This window comes from Mercenaria mercenaria, chromosome 1 (assembly GCF_021730395.1).
Source record: "Mercenaria mercenaria strain notata chromosome 1, MADL_Memer_1, whole genome shotgun sequence".
Classification (NCBI taxonomy): domain Eukaryota; kingdom Metazoa; phylum Mollusca; class Bivalvia; order Venerida; family Veneridae; genus Mercenaria; species Mercenaria mercenaria.
In genome coordinates this window covers 56,840,912-56,859,739 of record NC_069361.1, presented here as the reverse complement: position 1 = coordinate 56,859,739, position 18,828 = coordinate 56,840,912, and the positions used below count along the sequence as shown (strand labels likewise).

At 36.0% G+C, this 18,828-nt stretch overlaps 1 protein-coding gene across 10 annotated transcripts in view; it reads right to left on the bottom strand.

The window, feature by feature from the left end:
- Nucleotides 1-18,828, bottom strand: part of LOC123566354 (WD repeat-containing protein 64-like) — a 55,445-nt gene that overhangs the window by 9,785 nt on the left and 26,832 nt on the right. For 8 of the 10 annotated variants that reach the window (XM_053548652.1, XM_053548666.1, XM_053548668.1 and 5 more), the window contains 15 exons: nucleotides 18,522-18,705; nucleotides 17,956-18,119; nucleotides 16,750-17,010; nucleotides 16,020-16,144; nucleotides 13,208-13,348; nucleotides 10,891-10,993; nucleotides 10,086-10,167; nucleotides 9,577-9,755; nucleotides 8,741-8,846; nucleotides 8,293-8,467; nucleotides 7,297-7,414; nucleotides 6,823-6,914; nucleotides 4,962-5,067; nucleotides 4,378-4,458; nucleotides 2,911-2,997 (listed from right to left, as the gene is read on the bottom strand). In XM_053548652.1, coding sequence (XP_053404627.1) covers nucleotides 2,911-2,997; nucleotides 4,378-4,458; nucleotides 4,962-5,067; nucleotides 6,823-6,914; nucleotides 7,297-7,414; nucleotides 8,293-8,467; nucleotides 8,741-8,846; nucleotides 9,577-9,755; nucleotides 10,086-10,167; nucleotides 10,891-10,993; nucleotides 13,208-13,348; nucleotides 16,020-16,144; nucleotides 16,750-17,010; nucleotides 17,956-18,119; nucleotides 18,522-18,705 — 2,004 coding nt within the window. Of the gene's footprint in view, nucleotides 1-589; nucleotides 613-2,910; nucleotides 2,998-4,377; nucleotides 4,459-4,961; nucleotides 5,068-6,822; nucleotides 6,915-7,296; nucleotides 7,415-8,292; nucleotides 8,468-8,740; nucleotides 8,847-9,576; nucleotides 9,756-10,085; nucleotides 10,168-10,890; nucleotides 10,994-13,207; nucleotides 13,349-16,019; nucleotides 16,145-16,749; nucleotides 17,011-17,955; nucleotides 18,120-18,521; nucleotides 18,706-18,828 lie in introns of all 10 variants that reach the window. The other 2 variants (XM_053548675.1, XM_053548680.1) reach the window with 1 other exon arrangement.

The following is an 18,828-nucleotide window of genomic DNA, read 5'->3' as shown; positions in this document are numbered from 1 at the left end:
TAATGGTGACCAGTTAACATACCGGTAACCATTTTCCTGGATTCTGTACTGGTACTAACCTACTCCCCGCAAGTAACTGCCAACTTCCCCACATAAATCAGACATGAAGTACGAACAATTTCAGACACAATGTCTTTTATCAACCGTCACAGAGAACATACACCTCGCCCTATGATCCACAGATTTGTGCTCTCCCTATTGAGCTAAGCGGGCAGACCACATGATAAAAGTCTCTGCTCATAACTAGCACTGCAGGCATCGTAAGTTGATATCTTAATAGTGAAACAGAAACTAACATATACGTCAGTATTAGTTAAAATGTTGTTGCAAAACACAAACAAGAATTACTTGTTATTTTAAGTGAGATGGGTTGCAAAGTCAGCTCTATTTCAAACACACAGGGAGCAGAAAGGACTTCCATATAATTCACCATCACATATGTGAGTACAAACAAACACTACAAATTATACGTTTTTTTTTTTAAATAACAACAAATATCTGATTGTGATGTAAATTATTTCACAACATTAAACATGCAAAAATTAATACTGTGTTGTGATATTATACCAGGGGAATGAATTCATCTAACCTTTTAAATGACTCCTAAAATAACTGTATATATAGAAACAGAAAACAGCACATGGTTATTATAAAATGCTTACATGCAAAACTGTCTACCACAGGGAAAGTACTTAGCATTTATATGCTGATATACAGATTTGAATGAATTTGACATTTCCATGACTATAAGAATCTTTGATAGGTTATAGTAGGTGAAGATGGGAATATCCGGCTCAAGGGTATTACTAAATGTTTTGTCGGTAGCAAGGCTTTGTCATGTTTAACAGTTATATAAGTGCTGGATATTTCCATTTACAGTGGTAGATTCTTTTTCTCGTATTCTGTATCTTACACATGACCGAACAAACAAAAATGACTTCATTTACAGCACTCTTTTCTAATAACAAAGCCAGGAAATGCATGTCCATTAACAGAAATGACATCACAATGTTCTAAATATAAATAACAACATATAAAATTCCATTCTAGTTTTATCACCTATAGTGATCATTACACATTTCTGAATCTCATAGCTTTTCTGACTGGAGAATCATACTATAAGCCTAGTTTCTGCTTAAGCAGTTACCCTCAAGCCAAAAATTCCCACTTAAACCTACAACTAGTGAAAGATCCGTATATTTCTGCAATTGTCAGAACACCAGGAACTCATATCTGGTATGCAAAAAGTCATGATCTAACTGATTTAACAGATCCAGATACACTATATCTTGACTTTTGTAAAAAGTATAAAAAATTTTGTTAGGTTTAACGTCACATTAACACAATTATAGGTCATATGGAGATTTTTCAGATTTCGGTGGTGGAGGAAGACCACAGGTGTCCCCCATGCATTATTTCATCACATGTAGGAACCTGGGTAGAACGAATGACCTTCCATAAGCCAGCACAACGGATTCCTCACATGAAGAATTCAATGCCTAGAGTGAGGCTTTAACCCACATTGATGAGGGGCAAGTGGTTCGAAATCATTCAAGGGCAGTTAGCAATATAGCATAACCTGATTCCGAAATTTTTTCATGCTCAGACAAGTTGTAAGCAACACAAATGCAAGTGGGTAACAGAATCATAATTCCCTGGTAAAAGCCTCTTTTCATTTACAATAATGAAGCCAAAATGATGTTAACTTAAATTTATATACTAACAAACTAGAGAGGAAGTAGGCATAGTTTTTTGATTCAAAGAATACAGAGATTGTGACTTCATACTGTTATGTGTATGTATACATGCAGACCACATAAAAACATTCGTCTGCTGAAATTCTATGATAAATTAAACTATGTTGCTCATAGGGTTGTAGTAATGCAAATACATTAGTAATGCATTATTTTTTTCAACTTGCTCACTCCACTTAAACCTACACAATCCAGACTTTAGAATGAGCTTTTACATGTATTTTTGTGCCAAAATTTTCCCTTTGTGCATGTTCTACTGTGATTAATACTATTCTTTAAGCTTCTTTCCAATTGTCATATGGTTTGCCACAATATGCATGAATTTTGGAAATAGAAATCAGTTGAAAGTGTATATTTTCTCAAGGCTCAGATCAGCGAGAAGGCTTGGAATTATGAGAAAGGCACAATGTATATATCTGAAAGCAAACACTGTATAGCGGGTTATATTCATGTTGCCAAATGTTTGTGTTTTTTGAAGAGTTTTGAATTCATGGTGTCTTAATTACATGGAAACTACTTTGACCGCGAATTATAAACCTTGGTTGTAAACAACAGAATGGTGGGTCACTCTTTAGCAATTTTCAATATCTCAGAATGGCATTTTTGAAAACATAAACTTCTCAATTCAAACCGATAACAAATACTGTAATCGTCCTTTGTTACGATCTGTTAAATGGCCAGTAATAACCAGCAATTAGCGTGACGCCTCATGTCAGTTTTGTTGTTCACAGTTTTATCTCGGGTTAAAGATTATAGTCGATCTTTTATTAGTATCATAAAATTTAGGATTATTCATATTTATATCTTCAAAATACTACTAAATTAATATAAAACTAGAGCTATCATTGAAGGTAGTAAATGTAACCCCCTCCCCCCACCCCCGCATGCACTGACAGAGTACACTGCAATCTGACGCAACAATAAACAAAGTCAATAACGCTGATGAGTAAAGTTTGTAATTGAGTGGTGAAATGTGTATATTCGCGGTAAAAAAAAATTGCGGTGTTTAGATTTCACGCTGTCAATTTTGACCGCGGATATAGCGAAAATTAAACCTGAATATAACCTGCTATACAGTATTTTAACTGAATCTGTCTTTTTACTGAAACAATGAATAAATAAGAAGAAAATTTAAATCTATAAAATAACGACTCACCTTCTGTTGTGGTCCGTCTGCTACATCTACATGATGACTCCTGAAGGACCCCAATGGAGGTGTCTTTGGGACATCTGGGGTTCGAACCTAAATTGTCATATATCAAAATTTATCTCTTTGCCTAGTAGCAAACAGCCAATTAAATAACATTATTATAAATACAGATCAAATATAATAAACATTTTTAATGTCCTTTCTAAGACAGTTTTATGTTTTAGCTGGGTTAAGAGTCACACCAACACAAACTGGTCATATGGTGACTTCCAGCTTTTCACTGTGGAGGAAGACCTCAGGTGCCCTTCCAAGCACTACTTCAGGCATAGGCGTACACCTGAATAAGAACCAATGACCTTCTGTAAGCCAGCTGGATGACTTTCTCACATGAAGAATTCTACATCCCCATCAAGATTTTGAACCCATTGTTGAGGGGAAATTGATTTGAAATCTACAACTTCAGCCACTCAGCCCCTATCTAAGACATATCTTGAAGCTAAGTACATGTATAATTGAGCCGTGCCATGGGAAAACCAACATAGTGGGTTTGCGACCAGCATGGATCCAGACCAGCCTGCACATCCGCGCAGTCTGGTCAGGATCCATGCTGTTCCCTAACGGTTTCTCTAATTGCAATAGGCTTTGAAAGCGAACAGCATGGATCCTGACCAGACTGCGCGGATGCGCAGGCTGGTCTGGATCCATGCTGGTCGCAAAGCCACTATGTTGGTTTTGTCATGGCGCGGCTCATATGTCTAAATAACTGTTTTTGTTCACTTAAACCAAACACATCTTCTCCAGTAAATCAGAAGTAATTTGGGAATCTAGTCAATTTTTCTTTCTACATATTTAGTGTTGATAATAACACAGATTCAACCAATGCCAATAAACTCTTTAGTGGGGTGCTTAATTCTTAGATATTAAAGATTTAGGGACAAATAACAAATTTTTGGCAACATCCCAGGCTAGGAACAGGTCATCATTACATGATCACTCGTTAAGTGCACCATGCACTTTAGGGTATTACATGCATGTTATATTGTTGTACTGTCAAACCTGAGCTATAGACTGCCTGTGTACAAAGGCCACCTGGCTATAAAAACTGCAAATTTAGAGTGCATAAAAACCTACGGCAAAGAAAGCCACTTTTTAGCTCTCTAAACAGTGGTCTTTATATACAGGTTTGACTGTAAGTGTTCTCTAGTCTATTTGTACAGGAAATCTCCAGAAGATAGTATGCTTCTTAGGTTCCAGCAAAATTGTATTTCATAGAAAATATTCTTTCAAGCAGCTTTCAAGCCTGTATTCTATCCTGAGGATGAGGGAAATTTTAAGGATTATCATCCATCTTGCTACCCACGATTTGGCTTTCAAAGGTCTTATTCAGGTTATAACTTTAAAGAAGTGTCTGATCAAAGTTGGGGTTGAAGAAAAAAGAAAATATACCTGGCAGATTGACATATAAAAACTTACCCTATATACTGGAAGAGCTCTAAATACAGCACCATCTCTCTTCTTTCCTGGAGCCACACCTTCTAAATGATAATTGTATGCCTGCAATGTCAGTGGTATATAATGAGTAAATGTGTATGCCTGCAATAGTAATACACAGCAAGTAACTGTGTATGTTTTCAACAGAAATATAACAAACAATTGTGCACTCCTGCAATGTCAGAAATATAATTTCATGTTACACCTTTGTCATGAAAAATTTGATGAAAATGGGGTGTAAATTGGATAAAACTCCGTGAAAGAAAGTAGACAATTTTTGTTCTAAGCAGAATTTCTTGTCTCTTACATTTGGCAAAATAGAGTTTCATTATCTCATTAATAAACACAACAAGCAAAATTTAAAGAAAATAGTGGACTACCATCAATGTATAGTGGACTACCATCAATGTCATCAGCAAGCTAACTAAAATCTGGGTCAAAAAGGTTACAAAACTTAGTTTGGAGACCAGTCTCAAATTCTAGCATCTGCCTGGCTTAAACGCATAAATCTGAAACTGACCAATAGCAGAGCTGCATTCTGAGACTGGTACCAGGCATTTTCTTACCTTAGGTTTGATTAAGGCTTCAAAGAATTTTTTATCTTGTGGGTCTAATTGTTTCTTCCTTTCTTGACCTTGTTTAAGATAGGCAGATCTCTTAAACGGTTGCCACCTAAAATTACAAAGGAAATCCATTATATTTACTTGTATCTAATAAAATGACAATAAATCAACTCCTACACACCTTAAAACATGTCTGTTACATGAACGAATTTGCTTTTAAAATTCTGCTACATGGCAGTACTAACTTGTGAAGCATGAAGTTTTTCTTAAAATTTAGTGATTTTAGAGCTTTCAGGAAACTACAGAACTTGTGCCTTACAAGAGAGATGGGAGCAGCAGGGTTTGAACTGGGTGATTCTAATAAAAATGTCTTTTGAACTTCTTTCTTCCAGTAAATTATAATAGCTTTTCCAAAAGTATGCATAAAACTGTGCAAACTTTACTTCATATATGTCAGTCCAGTATTTCAGTAATTTCATTATCTTAGCAAGAAACACAATTTTACATAGCTCAGAAAAGGGGGGCTTAGCAAACTTTGAGAGCATTTGAGAAAGTAATGCATCCATGTAATATTTAAATAGTACAAAAACTTTAAGCATGGGTTTTACAGTAAATTAGAACAGAAAAATTGTATTCAAATTGATGCATGGATTACTGAACTCATACAAAGACAAGAGGACCATGATGGTCCTAAATCGCTCACCTGTCCCCACATGAACTGAGTATGACGTCGTTTTTTCTATTATTTGACATAGTGACCTAGTTTTAGAGCTCATGTGACCTAGTTCTGAACTTGACCTAGATATCATCAAGATAAAAATTCTGACCAATTTTCATGAAGATCCATTCAAAAATATGGCCTCTAGAGAGGTCACAAGGTTTTTCTATTATTTGACATAATGAACTAGTTTTTGAAGGCATGTGACCCAGTTTTGTACTTGACCTAGATATCATCAAGGTGAATATCCTCACCAATTTTCATGAAGATCCATTGAAAAATATGGCCTCTATAGAGGTCACAAGGTTTTTCTATGTTTAGACCTAGTGACCTAGTTTTTGACCGCAGTTGACCCAGTTTCAAACTTGACCTAGATATCATCAAGATGAAAATTCAGACCAACTTTCATAAAGATCCCTTGAAAAATATGGCCTCTAGAGTGGTCGCAAGTTTTTTCTATTATTTGACCTACTGACCTAGTTTTTGACCGCATGTGACCCAGTTTCAATCTTGACCTAAATTTGTAGATATTATCAAGATGAACATTCTGACCAATTTTCATGCAGATCCCATGAAAATACGGCCTCTACAAAGGTCACAAGGTTTTTCTATTATTTGACCTACTTACCTAGTTTTGGACCGGACGTCACCCAGTTTCAAACTTGACCTAGATATCATCAAGATCAACATTCTGACCAATTTTCATGCAGATCCCATGTAAAAAATATGACCTCTAGAGAGGTCACAAGGATTTTCTATTATTTGACCTACTGACCTAGCTTTTGATCGCAGTTGACCCAGTTTCCAACTTGACCTAGATATCATCAAGATGAACATTCTGACCAATTTTCATGAGGATCCATTGAAAAATATGGCCTCTAGAGAGGTCACAAGGTTTTTCTATTTTTAGACCTACTGACTTAGTTTTTGACCGCACGTGACCCAGTTTCAAACTTGACCTAGATATCATCAAGGTGAACATTCTGACCAACTTTCATGAAGATCCATGAAAAATGTGACCTCTAGAGTGGTCAGAAGCAAAAGTTTACGCACGCACGCACGGACGACGGACGCTACGCGATCACAAAAGCTCACCTTGTCACTTTGTGACAGGTGAGTTAAAAAGACATGGTAAACACAACTAACCTGTCTTCATCAAAGATGAGAGGGTACTCGTATTTCTGTACTGGTCTTATCTTCTGTATGGCACTCTTGGTTTTCACTGGGGCTAGAGGACCCTAAATGGCATAATAAAACATTATGTAAACAAAATACATAAACAATGATAGGTCAGACTTGATGCACATACATGCACATCCCACCTGTGCTCATGAATTCGATTCAGTAGAAGAGCTATTTGAGGACAGCAACTATCAACTATTCAAACGCTTTGTTACTAAAAAAAGCTAAAATACCTCATCTGGGAATAGATCATATGACTTCACCTCGGAAGTTGTGTGCTTGAACTATTGAGCTAAGCAGACAAGCTAGAACTATTTGAATAATTTATCTTGATAATAAAGCAATTCAAATCAATTTTTTTTCTTAAGGTAAAATAGATTAAATAAATACAGATATGGATTTAGATCCAATATGACTGATGCTAGTTGAAAGAATTACCTCTGTGATATCATATGGTAGAGTTGGGGTACCTGCCTTCTCCTCGGATGTTGGAAAGTTAAAAATTCTATGCTGGCCAAAGAATCCAACAAAACGTCCTTTCCTGCCCCACCAAACTCTGTGAACAAATATGGCAATTTAACACCTACTTTCAAATATACTGAAACACACTAGTAGTGTAGCAAAAATATCAGAAAGTAAAAACAAGTCAAATAATGAAAATTTCTATTACCCGTATGCATGAAAGTACAACCTATACATGGGAAAAATTCTTATGGAAGTATAATACCGTAGATACAGTAATATGTGGGATGGATTTATTTTCACAAAATTAAATATTAAAAAAAATGCCACTCTAGAATTCAAAATATTCATAAATATTAATCGGCATCCTGTCCTAAAACACATTCATGAAGTATTAACACTGCCAACCAGGCTGGTAACCATGAAATCACCAAATAAACACTACGCCAAAGTTACCCAATCTGCCATACAGGTAAAACTTGTCCATGAATAAAATATGTTATTCAGCATAAGAGGGACAACTGCTAAAAATGAGATTTAAAAAGTTAAATAGTGGTTACCTTTCTTTAATAGCACTTAAGAGAGAAAAACAAACTATTAAAAAAATCTGATAAAACTGGTAAAATCGATAAACCATGAATCACTAGCACAGTTTATGGAATGGTTGATCAAATTTTGTTACTCAATTCCCATGAACTCAGAAAAAAATATACTCATTTATTAAATGACATCTTACTGCCATTGGCAGCAAAGTACATAAAACCATCTCTTTAAAAGGTGTTGACTCCAAATAAACTGAATAAATAATTTACCTAGCTTAGTCATCATTTGAAATAAATGGATCTCAAAATGAAAGGAGACAACTATTGTAAAAGATAAATTATCTAGCTGAGCAGTCAGCTGGAAGCAGAGAATTGCTTTCATGGAATCAATGCATAAAAGGGGAGACAACTTTTGCAAATGACAATTTACCTAGCTGAGCCGTCAGTTGAAGCAGAGAGAATTGCCTTCACAGAATCAATAAAATGAAGAGAGACAACTTTTGTAAGATGGGCTCTCCAACATATAACCTGTTTAACAAGCTCTTGTTCCTCTGACTCAGGGTTTCTTAAAAACTTCCCAATATCCCATAATGTCAAATAGCCCTCTGAAAAAAAGGCAATATACGTACGTAAAAATCTGGTAAGCTTTATTTTTATAAAGTGCAAAATTTAATGTAAAATAAAATCATGCTGAGCTGGGTCTGCACCCAAGATTCTATGCCTTAAAACTGTTCTTCTCATTTCAGTCAAAATGCTATGAGTGAAACAGTCACTTACACAAATCCATATTTTTTACTTAAAACAGTGAGAAAAATGAAAGAACTTGACACTAAATAAAAACAGACTTTAAACACTCTACAACAAATTAAGAAACTTACTATGATCACCCGTCACCATGATATTACAGTCTGCATCATGGCATATGGCAGTCACTGCTGTTCCCTGTCTCCGTGTAACTGCAGTGATCTCACGTAACACATGACCCTGAAATACACAGGTAAATTTACATTTACATAGTAATTTTTACTTAACAATTTCATAATCACGTTAAAAATCTTAACAAAAAAATAGCATTCCTGCAGCATTATAAGCATTCTTGTTTACTAGAATAGCAAATTTTCACAGTTTCCTTATTCTCCAATCACATTCATAGAAATGTCCCCTATGTAATGTTGATTTATTTATTTTATTTTGTTGGGTTTAACGTCGCACGGACACAATTATATGTCATATGGTGACTTTCCAGCTTTGATGGTGGAGGAAGACCCCAGGTGCCCCTCCGTGCATTATTTCATCACGAGCAGGCACCTGGGTAGAACCACCAACCTTCCTTAAGCCAGATCGATGGCTTCCTCACATGAAGAATTTAACGCCCAGAGTGAGCCTTGAACCCACATCGATGTGGGGCAAGTGATTTGAAGTTAGCGACCTTAACCACTTGACCATGGAGGCCCCACCCTAAATGTTGAAGAACACACAAATTTCTACTAAGTATTTGGCAGCATGCACCCCATTCATTCTCTAATGGCATCTGCTGATAAACTCACTGGAGTGTTCAAGAATGTGCTGTGAACTTCACATGTACAGACAAATTCACCAAAGTGTTCCAAAATATAATATATTCATCCAGCTGCACAGTAACACTGACAGAATCAAATAAAAGCAAAGCTGGCAGTACTTTCTGGTTCTCTGATAACATAAACAGAAAACTCACCTCAGTATTCCAGAATCGAATGTAAGCATCCTGGTGTACAGTAACAATGACAGGATCATAAGTATCTACTATATATTTGGCAGCATTTTCTCGTTCCCTGACCACTTCAGGATCCTCATCTTCATCATGTACACTTTTCTCATCATCCTTTTTCTCCTCTTCATCAGAGTCTGACTTTTCTGTGTAAGAAATTGTAAAATTACTCCTACCATTCAGATTATAATTCTTAAAATTCCAGTATTTTTATACTGATTTGTAAAGCTGTACATATTTTCAAACCATATTTTTCTCTAAAAGTAAATTTTAATACTGTCAACTTAAGATAAAAGAACTTGACTATAATGTTATGTACATTCACTAAACACTCCCAAATAAAAGTGAAAATAAGCAACTCACTTAATGAACTGACTTTATATGAACATGAAATTGCAACATATATTACGGACAATGCATCTTGTCGAATTGGTCAAGAAGAGATTGAAAGAAAGGTAAAAAAAGAAATAAAATACCTTCATTTTCTTCATCTTTATCTTTCTCTCCATCCCCTTTTTCCTCTTTTTCTGCACCATCTTTTTCATGTTTTTCTCTTCCCTGTAAAATATACAAAAGATTGATGATCTACAAGACAAAGTTCCTCTTGTGATGTGTTTTCTATTCTATTCACATATGGTATGAATGCTAATGGAAATATTTTATGAATGCTAATGGAATATCAAATTCTCTCAAACAGCACACTTCCAACTTACTACACCTCTTCCATAGAATGCTAGGAAATACTTAATTTCATTATGCAATAGTTCTCTGTTGAAAAATACCTTAAAATAATTGCATAATTAACTTCTTCCTAAGAATCTTGCATATTATCCTATCTCACATTAGAACGTTTGGAATTACTTCACTCTGAAGAGCTGGAATCTTGTTTGGAATCTGGGGTTTCAGCCAGTCTTAATCTGCTGGGTTACAATGCCTCATCAATAAAGTCTGAGGTATTTTCACTTCAAACACAACTTTATTATACCTCAATCTTAGAATCTGGGGTTTGAGCAAATCTTTATCTGTAAGTTTACCATGCCTATTCCATAACAACTGAGGTACTAAACTGTTAAAGCACTAGTTTACTCTACCCTTTTCTTTAGAATCTGAGGTACCAGCCTCTAGTTTACCATGCTTCATTCATAGATTCAGTGAGAAGCACATCTTTGTTAAAGACATAGTTTATTTCTTTAGAATCTAGAGTACCCAACCTGTTTATGTGCTATTTTACCATGCCTCAGAGGTAATACACTGTTAGAACACTGCTTTTAGTAACTTTACCTCTTCTTTAGAGTCTGGGGTACCAGCCTGACTTCTTTCTGTAGTTGCACCTTTATCTGGTTCATCTTCTGCCTTAACACTCTCATGAAAAGAGGCCTCTTTCCTGAAACAAAATAGTAAAATATTAAATAATAACTTACATTTGAATTTTTCAGCATCTTAAAAAAAAACAAGAGGACCATGATGGTCCTGAATCGCTCACCTATCTCCACATGACCCAGTGTTCAACTGAGTATGACATCGTTATTTCTATTATTTGACATAGTGACCTAGTTTTTGAGCACGTGACCTAGATATCATCAAGATAAAAAATTCTGACCAATTTTCATGAAGAACCATTGAAAAATATGGCCTCTAGAGAGGTCACAAGGTTTTTCTATTATTTGACCTAATGACCTAGTTTTTGAAGGCACGTGACCCACTTTTAAACTTGACCTAGATATCATCAAGGTGAACATTCTCACCAATTTTCATGAAGATCTCGTGAAAAATAAAGGCCTCTAGAGAGGTCACAAGTTTTTCTATTTTTCGACCTACTGACCTAGTTTTTGACCGCACATGACCCAGTTACGAACCTGACCTAGATATCATCAAGCTGAACATTCTCACCAATTTTCATGAAGATCCATTGAGAAATATGGCCTCTAGAGAGGTCACAAGGTTTTTTCTATTTTTAGACCTACTGACCTAGTTTTTGACCCCACGTGACCCAGTTTCGAATCTGACCTAGATATCATCAAGATGAACATTCTGACCAATATTCATGAAGATCTCATGAAAAATATGGCCTCTAGAGAGGTCACAAGGTTTTTCTATTTTTAGATCTACTGACCTAGTTTTTAACCCCACGTGACCCAGTTTCGAACTTGACCTAGATATATTCAAGGTAAACATTCTGACCAATTTTCATGAAGATGCATTGAGAAATATGGCCTCTAGAGAGGTCACAAGGTTTTTCTATTTTTAGACCTAATGACCTAGTTTTTGACCCTACGTGACCCAGTTTCGAACTTGACCTAGATATCATCAAGATAAACATTCTGACCAATATTCATGAAGATCTCATGAAAAATATGGCCTCTAGAGAGGTCACAAGGTTTTTCTATTTTTAGACCTAATGACCTAGTTTTTAACCCCACGTGACCCAGTTTCGAACCTGACCTAGATATCATCAAGATGAACATTCTGACCAATTTTCATGAAGATGCATTGAGAAATATGGCCTCTAGAGAGGTCACAAGGTTTTTCTATTTTTAGACCTAATGACCTAGTTTTTGACCCTACGTGACCCAGTTTCGAACTTGACCTAGATATCATCAAGATAAACATTCTGACCAATACTCATGAAGATCTCATGAAAAATATGGCCTCTAGAGAGGTCACAAGGTTTTTCTATTTCTAGACCTACTGACCTAGTTTTTGACCCCACGTGACCCAGTTTCGAACTTGACCTAGATATCATCAAGGTAAACATTCTGACCAATTTTCATGAAGATCTTGTGAAATATATGGCCTCTAGAGAGGTCACAAGGTTTTTCTATTTTTAGACCTACTGACCTAGTTTTTGATGGCACGTGACCCAGTTTCGAACTTGACCTAGATATCATCAAGATGAACATTCTGACCAACTTTCATAAAGATCCCATGAAAAATGTGACCTCTAGAGTGGTCACAAGCAAAAGTTTACGGACGCACGGACGGACGACGGACACCGCGCGATCACAAAAGCTCACCTTGTCACTTTGTGACAGGTGAGCTAAAAAGGGACATAAATAAGGCCTGGCATGGAAGATGTATGAATCTTGAATTTAGACTAAAGCATCAACTGTTGACCTGGCATGTCCAGAAGTTAGCTCACCAAATATATTTTTGACATACATACAACTGACCTTAACATTACAGAATGTATGCTTACTTTTACATTTAAACAATATATGTTTGAAATGCATTACCTTCAGTGAAACCATATACAAGAATAGTATTTCAAATCCCCAGGTTGCAATGGTCAAACTGACTGCGATTATTTACACATTACACACTGACATTAGATATACTAGTATTTTTCGGGGACTGCCCAAGGAAATTTTGGGTTATAATGCATCAAACAAAACTGCAAAATTTAATATTTGATATGAATAGTTGAATGAGTAATATTCATTTAGGTATAGAGAATGCTAGGTGCATTTAAAGACTGTTGAAGAAAAAGAGATAATAATAAGGATAGGCAAAGGGATTGTATTCTTTGCAAGTCTGTAACATCTAATTATAGGGCAACACATTATATCTAAGTCAGTCTTCAGAGAGGAGTAGCACTCACTTGATAAATGCTGGATCCAATCTTCTGGTTTTATGCACCAATATTTTGATACCATGTATCCTTTTCTCATGGGATTTAGTTGTACCTCTACTCTGTTGACGAGAATTATTTACAGGCTGATCCCCTTCTGGAAGATTGAATCTGAAAAAGAGGTATACGTAAGAACAGTGGTGTAGGGATAGAGTTTTGGGCTCCTGTTACAGAGGTTGCAAGTCTGAATCCAAGAGAGCTTATTTTGATTGCTGTCAGTCAGAAATCTAGGATGCAGTCATCAAGTGCAGTTAACGTAAGTTATGAGAAGTCTGTTACTGGTTTGGAACCAGTATCCAGACAGGACCAGTTTCCGGACACGTGTAATGTTACCGCTTTATTACTGCGTTATTCACGTAATGTTTCATCTGGATTATTTGGATGTTTGTTCTTCATGTCTACAACAAACCACTATATTACAAGGCCATATAATGTTAGGTTTTATGATGATACCTCACCTGTGTTTACAAAACAACTTTCTGTCTTCACGGGGCAAGAAGTTAGCATTGTGCATGCGCAGTAGTTTACACTCGAGGTATAAAGTAGGGAAGAAATAATTAAACTACATATTGATTGTCTGCTGATAACATGTGCTACTTTTAATTTCAAGGTAATAGTTACATAAAATGCAGGGCTGTCGATTTTTGCACTTGTTTTATTCTATCATTAACAAGAATTCATGTAGACTAAATTAGAGTTTTTTATAGAAAGACTCCCTGCTATTGAAAGTTGGGTTATCTTTCATGTGCATTTTCTGTGACATTAATGATAAAGAAATGTGTAAAAATAGTTTAATTACTTATTTTGATAACAAAATAACAGCAAAACATAGTCAAAATGTTTGTACGGCTACTGGTTTACCTCACAGGGAAAATAGCTTCTTTTAGTGACCCATTTGAGGCCCCGTGTAACCCATATTTTATGACACAACCCGATGCTGATTACAACATTGGATGCAGAAGTAGCTGAAGTTCGTGCAGTGTAGGCTTCATTTATGTCAAATATTTTTTTAGGAAATAATGGAGCAGAAATATGAAAATTTGTCCCGCTACTGGTTCCCAACAAGCATGCCAATAAAAATATATAAAGGCAGAAGTACTTCCATCTGAACCATTTTTACATCATTTCAAAGAACTCTGAGGGTGGTGACAGGTACTTCTTCAATTTTCAACAAGCAAATTCGATGAATTGGTATCCCCCGCTGAAAGGGTTTGTGGTCAGGAATGGCAAAAAAATATATCCGGCAAAAAGTTAAGGATGTTACTAAGAAGCAAAAGAAGCAAATAATTTCATTTGTCAAAATCAATTTAACAGAAAATGAATGCTATTTTTTGGTTGGGGGAGGAGGGGCAGCGGGGGTGACTGGGTGAGGGTACAAAACATCGATTATTGTCACTGATCATCGATGTTGATTATAAATATTGAAATATGGATGGAAAATTAAAAATTAAAAAAAAATAAAAATGTGGGGGGGGGGGGGGGGGGAGGGGGATGACTGGGGGGAGGAGTGAGGTGGGGGAACAGTACAACTTTGTATGTTGATAAATATTCATGAAAGTCTGAAAAAAATAATAGTAAAAAGGAAAAATTGTTTTTGGGGGCGGGGGGGGGGGGGGGGGGGGTGGGGGGGGGGGGGGGGTGTGACGAAAGCAAGGTGGTGACCAGGTGTGGGTACTCTGTAGATTTTCAAATAATTAAAGGGCAATAACTCTTAGGAAAATTGACCAATTGAAAAAAAAAATGACATACATCATCAAAGTATGTTGATTCATATTTATTTCAAGTTTCATGAAATTCTACCAGCTTGTTACTGAGAAATGGCTGCAGACGTGGATTTTTCAGTAAATAAAGGGCAATAACTCTAAGGGAAATTGATAAGGTGGTGACCAGGTGTGGGTAATCTGTAGATTTTCAAATAATTAAAGGGCAATAACTCTTAGGAAAATTGACCAATTGAAAAAAAAAATGACATACATCATCAAAGTATGTTGATTCATATTTATTTCAAGTTTCATGAAATTCTACCAGCTTGTTACTGAGAAATGGCTGCAGACATGGATTTTTCAGTAAATAAAGGGCAATAACTCTAAGGGAAATTGACCAATCCAAAAGAAAAACTTGATGGACATCACTGCAGTATGTTGGTTCATATTTATTTCAAGTTTCATGGAATTCCACCTGCTAGTTACTGAGAAATGGCTGCGGACGGACATTTTTGGGCATTTTTCATTAAATCAAGGGCAATAACTCTAAGGGAAATCGACCAATCCAAATAAAAACCTTGACGGGCATCATCGCAGTATGTTGGTTCATGTTTATTTCAAGTTTCATGAAATTCTACCTGCTAGTTACTGAGAAATGGCTGCGGACGGACACACGCACGCACGGACGTGACGGACGGACAACGCCATTTCAATACCCCCCTCCCGATTTCATCGGCGGGGGATAAAAAAATCTTGATGAATATAGTTTATATCTGGATCTTGCAAAATAAAGCAGGAATGCATAAAAACCCTGTTATGGATTTAACAGATGGATCAAACAGTAGTTTTTCTTCCAAGAAGCAGATCAAGTGATTGAAATAAGCTTCAAGCTTCCTTTACAATCAGCTAAATAAAGAAGACTATAAAATAACCTGATAATCAGTACTTATACATAAAACATTTACAAAAGTTTGCTTAAAAAATTATTTACACCTAATTAGTATCTTCAAAAAGATCTAATTCCCTTATCTAGTAGAATTCTTCTTGTCAAAATCTAGTTAACGAGGACTAATACATACATTTTATCAACACTTGATTTTTCTATATCCCACTGTATTATATTGCCATTAGTACAGCCAGTAAGCAGTATGTTAGGTCCAAATGTCTGCATGCATGAAATCTCATTGGACATTAACATATACTCCTGAAAAATTATGAGACATTATTATACGTATAGAACATATCAAACACTAATAAGAATTTGTTCAAAGGCTGTGCATATCTTCTTTAGACAGTTACAAAATAAACATCTTATCAATTAAAAAGCAATACAGTATTACCTTCTACTGCAAGAAGTTAGAAAAAAATCTATAAATTGTACTCACTTTTCTCCAACATTTATTTATCTTATTTTGTCAGGTTTAACATCGCACCGACACAATTATAGGTCATATGGTGACTTTCCATCTTTGATGGTGGAGGAAGACCCCAGGTGCCCCTCCGTGCATTATTTCATCATGAGTGGGCAACTGGGTAGAACCACCGACCTTCCGTAAGCCAGCTGGATGGCTTCCTCACATGAAGAATTCAACCCCATAAATGAGGCTCAAACCCACATCAATGAGGAGCAAGCGATTTGAAGTCAGCGACCTTAACCACTCGGCCACGGAGGCCCCCTTTTCTCCAACAGGATTGAATGTATAACATTCAGCTTTTAAGAGTTGACGTGCTTGAGATATAACTTTTTTTTATATAAGCCCAAAGGCTAAAACTTCAAAATAAAACAGCAAATAAAGAGGCTCTTTGTACCTTTTTGAACAAGTTTGACATCTGATGATTTGACAGACCACGTATTGTTTGTGGTCGACTAGTATTACTACCATTTTCCTCTTCGTTCCCTTTTATTGAGCTGTGCCGTGAGGACGTGCTCTCGTGACCTATATCTGGCAAGGGGTCTTGTTTAAAGGGGTCATATGACTGTGAGGGTGCAGTCATGGTAACATCTTGAGTGTAGTAATAAATATCGTTAAATTCTCTAATTACTGGCAAGTCGTAGTTTTCATTGGTATCCTGAAATGAGAGAAGCAATCATGTTTATTACACTTGTCATTTATAATCAATGGAGTGGAAATTGCAAAGGCAATATTTCATCTCAAGTTTAATCAAAGGTTTATTTATGGGAACCATTCTGAAGAAAAATACAGAAATAAAAAATGAAAATTAGCTTAAAATTGAATTTGCCTTTCTTTCAAGTGCTGGAAACCTGTGAAATTTTCAAGAAATTTCTGAAATATGGAAATACATGTAGATTAGAAAAATTTGTTTTCCACTTTAGTCTAAGCTTATTTTATGCTGAACTCGGAGAAAGCTTTTGTCACTAATGTTCCACTACTAATTTCTAAAGTTTCTTTTTGCAGTAGACCTACTTGGCAGTTACCTGAAAAGAGGTGAACAAACTAGAAATAAATTTCATTCTAGTCAAAGTTGATCGCAAGGTCTCAAGCTTATGAGCTGCACCACTGCCACAAAATTGTTTAAGACAACATTATTTCCTTAACCTGTGATTCCAACAGTTAACATCTAATAACAATGTAACACTATCATCTCTTCATAAAATTAATATGGAAACAAAACCTCCTTTGCAAACTTCATTTTTGTACTTTTATCTGTGATCCACAAACATTTTTTTTCTTCAAAAAATTTAAAAAACATACTACCATAACCATCAAAATTATTGCTTCCCTGATAAGCTACTGGGAGTATTTTCAATTTATTATGACATCCAGCGGCCCTCTGTCATCCTCAAGTATTGAGTACATGAGTCGTGTTATAATGAAATCCTCTTATCAGACCTATTCCTGCCTCTCCTTTATACACTTACCAGGAGTATTTTCAGTTTATTATTCCATCCAGAGGCTATAAGCACCCTGTCATCCTCCAGTTTAGAGTACATGGACCCTGTTATACTGAGATCTTTCTCCGAGGCCCTTCCTTGCCTCTCCTTTATACACTTACCAGGAGTATTTTCAGTTTATTATTCCATCCAGAGGCTATAAGCACCCTGTCATCCTCCAGTTTAGAATACATGAGCCCTGTTATACTGAGGTCTTCCTCTGAGGCCCTTCCTTGCCTCTCTTTTATACACTGGCCTGAACCAAAATCCCAGATCTTTATTGAACCTAAAAATTCATAAACAAAAATGCAATAATTATCTTCTTTCAATAACTTCTTAAAATGTAATAAGGATTTAAAAATTTATCAAATTTAAATTTTGTACTTGGGGAAAACAACTTGGGTCACAGTAGCGGTAGTCTACTGACAACAGGTCAATAATGTTTGGCAGTCACATGCCCAAATGTTCTTGAATTACTGATCAGAAAGCAATTTCAGTGTTGAGGTCATTGTGGTCTTGAATTATGAGTACTGAGCGGATCAAGGGTAATCACACTATATAGTTTGCTGGCCACAGGATAAAAAATTCAACAGAAAAAAATCATAAACTGAATGGTCTATCAATGGACAAGACTGAGCAAAACAACATACTTCTTCCTTTTTCAACGTGTGAATAAAAAAAAAATTACCATCAAAAGCACCACTGGCAAGTCTGTAGCCTGAGGAATCTAGAGTTAGTGCAGTAATTTCTATACTGTTTTTGTGAGCATCTGTAATTGTGTACACCAGTTTACCACTCTCCATTTCCCAAACCTTGAGCACTGATTCTGTACATACTGTAACCACTTGACCCAGATCTTTGTTATACACAAGCTGTAACAAGAAATCTAAAGTAAGAACTAGGATCTGTAATGCTGTACACCAATTTACCACTCTCCATTTCCAAAACCTTGAGCACTGATTCTGTACATAGTGTCATCTGTAGACATAACCAGT